We start from the raw sequence: 6,391 nt of genomic DNA on the forward strand, positions 1-6,391 counted from the left end.
TCTAATTAAGGCCCCCCCCCCCCCGAACATGTGTAAAGATGCGTTGATAGGCCAGTGGCCTCTTTCCCTCAAAAATACAGTAAGTTTACTTTAAGCAGTAAGCAGGTATTAGTTGGAACTGCTTGCTCCAAATTAAATGTGTTCAGCCTCACCTTCTAACACTTTTTCCTGTTGTTTAACTGAGGGGCTCTTCTTCAATGTCAGCAAAGAGCCTGCCCTGGTCTGTTCAACAGCAATAATCTCTGAGGCTGCATTCAGCACTTCAAACATGGAGAAAAATCCATAACGCATGTACTGGAATGCCCGTCCAAAGTGCCTCGAAAAGGCTTCATCAAAGTCTGAAAGCAGGACTGGCGAGAGCCTCAGCAAGTCCTTCAATTCGCTTTTCACCACAGCCGGCAGGACAGGAGGGGTCCGCCCTTGCCGAGGCAGGCTAGGACCAAAGCTGGAGAAGGAATTTGCCCTACATGTGGCATTTCGCGTCTTAGGCTTGTTCTTCTGTCTGGCAACCAAATTTGCAATCCGTACAGTGTCTTCGTCTGCAATGGCTAAAGCAATAGGAACTAACAATTAGCACTCTTTTGGACAACATTCTCTCTTTCCCTTCCCCTTTACTAGTCCCATTCCAGTGGAAAGATCCTTTCAGATAGCAAGTTACACTAACCAAGTTATTGCTGAGCTTCAACATTCGTTACAAAAGGCATTAATAACCTGTCGTTTTTATTCTCCCTCTTATAAAAGAGATTGGAACGGATTTAAAATTTACAAGCACATACCCTGTCAGCATCATAATCTCAGCAGAACAAACACCAAGCAGGGAAGGCTATTGAGCCTACTTAGTACTTTAAAATCTGAAAACACAACCCAGAAGCTATACAAAGTTGTGTTTCATTCAGTAAAGGTCCCCCTGCCCTCTGAGCCAGTATTGTAGCAAAGCCCCACAACAGAGTTAAAACATAATCTACATGACAGGTTCAAAACAAAGGCCCTGACTACTTGCGACCATGGCATCTGACGCAAAATCAGAAGGGTCAACAACAGCATCCTCACGATATTTCAGTTTGTGAAATTACACTCTACCTATATTTGCCCTTCAGTTTCAGATACAGTATTCTTGATGCACTGCACTCCTGAGATGCAGCTCAGCTGTACAGTGATCCCTCTAGACAGCTTGCGTAGCACTGAGGAAACCCTCATGTTGAAAAGCTAATGCCACCAGCAACAGATAATATTAAGGAGTAGTCCTGGCTACTCTCCACAAAGGAAGCATATAACTAGCTTTGTGTGGTCTCTCTGAATAACTGGTTGGTGTCATGGAGCTTGCATGCAAAACAAGGTATGGCCCAGAAGTGAGAGTGCAGGCCCAGTCACCCCCTTGTATATGTCCCTCTCCATGTCCCTGGGCTGTCCCCTCACAGGCCTCATCCTCTACACCCGGGGAACTTGAGACCCAGGTTCATCTCCCTATCCTGCCGCTTGCATCCAGTGTAACTTTGGGCAAGTCATTTATTCTCCCACTTGTGGGATTCAGGGAGGAAGATGCCCACCACAGGTTTCCCCAAAACACAGGAACGCAGAGCTGGAGAAGGGACCTCACACAGTCGTCTAGTCCAGCCCCCTGCTCAAGGTAGAAGTAATTAACCATTCCAGGCGAGTGTCTTTCTAACCTGTTCTTGCAAATTTCCAGTGATGGAGATTCCACTTCTCTAGGTAGCCTGTTTCAATGCCTTCATAGTCAGAAAGTTCCTCCTATCTCCAACCTACATTTCCTCTGCTGCAGCTCAGGTTCACTGTGCCTAGTCCTGTCCCCTGTGGCCACAGAGAAAAGCCTATCTCCATCCTCTCTATAATCATCCTTCAGGTATTTGAAGACTTTTATCAAATCCCCCCTCAGTCTTCTCTTCTCCAGACTAAATAACCCTAGCTCTTTCAGGCTTTCCTCAAAAGTCATGTTTTCCAGGCAGTCTGTATCTCTGCATGCAATTATTCCATCCCAAGTGCAGGACTTTGCACTTGTCCTTGTTGAATTTCATCTGGTTAACTGTAGATCAGCAGTCTCCAACCTTTTTAAGGAGATCACCTTTGGCATTTAAAAGCAACCCAAGATCTACCGTATGCCGCCGCCACCCTCACCCCCTGCCCAGCAGGTAAGTCTGTGGGGAGGAAAGGGGGTGGAGCAGATCGAGGCAGAGGGAGAAAAAATTATTTGGGGGCACGCCTCCCCAGCAGGTAAGTCCCACCCAGCCAGGGCCCCACTCAACTTATCCCTGCTCCTGCCTCTGCAGCACTGTCCCTCACTACAGGGGCCTAATCTAGCCCCTGCCCCTTCCCTCCCCCACAGACTGACCTGCTGGGTTGGGGCACACTCGTGCATGTATACAGGCACTCGGCCCCTCCACCCCAGCCTTGAATCAACTCCAGGAGGCTCTGAGATCCACCGCAAGAAACTCCAAGAGCTACTGGTGGATCAAGATCCACTAATTGGTAACCATGGCTGTAGACCATTTTGCCAGTCTGTCCAGGTCATTCTGGATCCTAGCCCTACACTCCAGGGAACTGCAACTCTAACCAACTTGGTGTCTTCCACAAATTTGTTAAGCAGGCACTCAATCCCATCATCCAAATAATTAATGAAGGTACTAAGGATACTGGACCCAGAATCAACCCTTGGGGAACCGCACTTGATACCTCCTCTCAAACTAAATATTGAGACATTGATATCTATCTGCTGAGCACGATGATGCAACCAGTTACGTATCCACCTTACAGTATTTTGATCTAATCTGAATTTCCACATCTTGTTAATGAGAAAGTCATGGGACACTGTGTCAAAAGCTTTGCTAGAGTCACAGGGCATCGTATCCACTGCTCTCCCCTCATCCACAGAGCCTGTCACTTTATCACAGAAGGAGAACAGGTTAATCAAGCATGACTTGGTTTTGGTGACTCCATACTGGCTCCTCCTGATCAACTTGTTCTCCTCTAGTACTAACTGTAGATACTAAGCTGCATTTCCACTAGTGCCACTGACATCAATGCTATGTCAATACAAGGGACCTGAAATAAACAACATTTTCCAACAAATACTTGGAATACTTAGGGCACCTATACCTGTGTAGTAAGGCTGCTCCAACATGCTGTAATTACAGCATGTTGGAGCAGACTTAATTAATTGAGTCTGCTGGATTGTGGTAATTACCACAATCCAGCAGACTCAATTAATTAAGTCTGCTCCAACATGCTGTAATTACAGCATGTTGGAGCAGACTTAATTAATTGAGTCTGCTGGATTGTGGTAATTACCACAATCCAGCAGACTCAATTAATTAAGTCTGCTCCAACATGCTGTAATTACAGCATGTTGGAGCAGACTTAATTAATTGAGTCTGCTGGATTGTGGTAATTACCACACTCCAGCAGACTCCAGCATCACATGCATCAGCATCTCTGTGCTGAAAAATGGCAATGCTTTAAAGTGCCCTTGCTGCCATATTTCAACACAGGAACACTGATACATGCAATGTTCTGGATGCTCTAATTAAAGTGTTGCCCCTTCCTCCCCTCCCCCCCAAGCACATGTATAAACATCCCTAGGGAAAGGCAGCCAACGCTGTCAACCCTCATCCTGCCTGTCTTTATCCACATCCTCCTGCTTTCTGGCTCTCATATCTTACACATGTGCTACAATCACCTCAAGACACTTGAAAGAAGCTGGCTCTTTTGGGGCAAGTGTTCCCAGTCATGCTTTCCTCTCTCCCAGGAGGAGAGCACCCACCTTTCAGGACTACGTTGCCATGTCTGTAGGGGCAGATGCTGACCACATCAGGCATGTCAAGGACCAGCTCCATGGTGGAGCAGTAGCCCAGCGAGTGCAGCGGGAGAGGCTTGCCCATCATCGACAGGTACTCCTGCTCCAGCTGAGCTGGGGTCAGGCCCTCCTTGACAGCCATCAGCAGTGACCGCACCTCCTTCCGCAGCAACTCCATGAGGTGCTCCTGCTCCGACATGGCTGCGCTGAAGGAAGAAACAAGGCAAGGGGCAATGAGGCTCAGGGCCCGCACTCGGGGGGCTCCACCAGGCAGTGGCTAGGGGAGAGGGGGTACCGCGAGCCAGGCAACGGACAGGCACTACGTGCCAGTGACCCAGATCCCCTGCCCTGTGCCCCAGCCCCCCTCGCGCCTCCCTCCGCACCTCCCCGCGCCGCTCCCGCACGTGCCCCCGCTCGTCTTCGCGCCTGCGCACAGTGTCCGCACAGCGGGACCATAGAGTGGGGGCGCTTGCTCGAGTGTCCCTCTTTCCCCCCCTCGGGGCGCGCAGTGGCCTCTAGTGGTAGGCGCCTGGCTCCGCGCTCGAGCCTCCCCCACCGAGGGGGCTTGCTAAGCGTGAGCCAGGGCTGCGCAGAGCTCGCACCTCAGCCTGTCCCGCCGCGGCGCGGCCCATGGGGCCGGACTCCCCGCCCGGTGGCGCTGAGCGGGGCGGGCTGTAGTGCTGTAAGGATGAGGCCCCGGTCAGACGCAGGCTGGGCCCTCTCATGAGCCAGCGTCCTGCGGTCCCAGAGCAGGCCAGTGCAGCCCTTGCTCCCGGGCAGATGGGCAGCAGCAGTGCGTAGCTGGGGCCGCTGCTCTTCAGCGCTGTGCTAATGTTTAAAGCGGTGTACGAGGGACGGCGAAGCTGTGACCATGCAGATATTGTAGGCAGGCAGATAGGGCAAGGAGTTCCTCTGCTGCTAACACTTCTTGGACCAGCTGTATAGGCGGGCTTGAGTTAGGCAAGCTTTTGAATGCAAGATGCACTTGTGATGTTTAACACAGCATCACGCTGTTGGGGCCCAGCCCCGTCTTACAGAACGTTGGCCAAGTCTTGCCCAATATGACCCACGCTAGAAAGATCTCCAATAAACCATCTGGGCAGGAATTAAGAGACTCTGGCAGATCCCCAGCTGATACTACTGAAAGGTTTTCCAGACAGAAGGGTATTGATTTACAGCCTTCAGGTCCCATGTGATTAAGCTGTGATCATCTCCTCTCTATTAGCCAAAACAGAGCTAGTCTGATCCTGCTCTGTGTTCAGACAAAAATTGAATCTCTCGAGCCTTTTCTAATCACAGTTAGATTTAAGGACTCTATTTTAGGACTAACATAATAGAACAATGCTTAGCCTTTTACTTCCTGGAAGTGCTTAGGAAACATCAATTAACACCTAAGGAAGAGTTGTTATTCCCCCATCATACACATAAAGAAATAGAGGCAAGTAAGGTTAAAAAAGAAATGGCACCTTTTTCACAAAAAGCTAACCATTTAGTTTATTGTGACAAAGCTAAAACATATTTGAGCCTTGCATATTTTGCACTTCTAGAAATATTTTGTAGAACACCCACGCTGCAGAACTGAAATGCAAATTGGGAGATTAACTAACTTGCCCAAGACCAAAAAAAAAAAAGAAGTTGGTGATTTGAACTGGGTTAAATTTCTTGACTCCCTGACCCGTGTTCAGGTTTATGATGTTTCTTCACCCCATGACCAGTGTTCAAGTTTATAATGTTTCCTCTCAAAGTTTGTAATGATTGTTCAATAATTTTATTTACTACCTAGTGGTTATACAATTCAGTACAATTACAGAGAATTCAAGATGTAGATTTAGAGGTTGGGAGAAGATAGATAGAAAAACATTCCAGCACTTGGATAACCAATTCTTCTATATGTTCCAGAGATAGCAGTGTCAAAAGCAATTCAATGATTTCCCACAGGACAGAAGTAAACATGCTGCACTGTTCGGAAGTCCAAGCTCATGAGATCTACAGAGAGCAAGCCACTATACGTGGAGCCCTGGGGAAACATCATCTAGGATGTTCATTGAGCAAAATATCAAACAAAGTATAGAAAGGTCCAGGGCAATTGGAAGCCTGAAATATACTGTGGTACTTCTGATAAGAAATTGCCTGAAGCCAGAGCAACTTAGACAAAATAAAGCTTTAGGGATGATTTACTGTTGACCTAAAATTCTAGCTGCAGTTTCAATGTAATATGATATTTTGTCTTTATTTCATACTCCTCTGTTGTGTTAACATAGCCAGTTAAGAACTGCTTCATCTGTATTTTTGTGCATATATAGTTTACACAGCACTTTGGGATGATTGAAAGCACTGTACTAATGAATTAATATATCACCGTTTCCTCCCAAGCATCCACCCTACTCCACTCACTTTGACATGAGGCCTGTTCATTTGCTAATTCCCTGAGGCCAGTGATTTTTCAATAAAGACTGTAATACTATGAAGTTGATGAGGGAGCAAAGAGTTCAGAGTTCACACATGCCTGTACTATCCTGAGGTAGATGATGGCAAATATTTCCAATAAAACAGGAATCCAAGAAAAAACAAGACCATCACTAT

The 6,391-nt window shown here is 47.5% G+C and overlaps 1 protein-coding gene across 1 annotated transcript in view; it reads right to left on the reverse strand.

Moving 5' to 3' along the window:
- Nucleotides 1–4,099, reverse strand: part of TDRD5 (tudor domain containing 5) — a 52,549-nt gene extending 48,450 nt beyond the window's left edge. The window contains exons 1-2 of the mRNA XM_019501798.1: nt 3,776–4,099; nt 153–548 (exon numbers count right to left, since the gene is read on the reverse strand). Coding sequence (XP_019357343.1) covers nt 153–548; nt 3,776–4,007 — 628 coding nt within the window. The 5' untranslated portion in view covers nt 4,008–4,099. The remainder of the gene's footprint in view (nt 1–152; nt 549–3,775) is intronic.
- Between the last annotated feature and the right edge of the window lie 2,292 nt (nt 4,100–6,391).

This window comes from Gavialis gangeticus, unplaced genomic scaffold (genome assembly GCF_001723915.1).
Source record: "Gavialis gangeticus isolate Ggan-Ray unplaced genomic scaffold, GavGan_comp1, whole genome shotgun sequence".
Lineage (NCBI taxonomy): Eukaryota > Metazoa > Chordata > Crocodylia > Gavialidae > Gavialis > Gavialis gangeticus.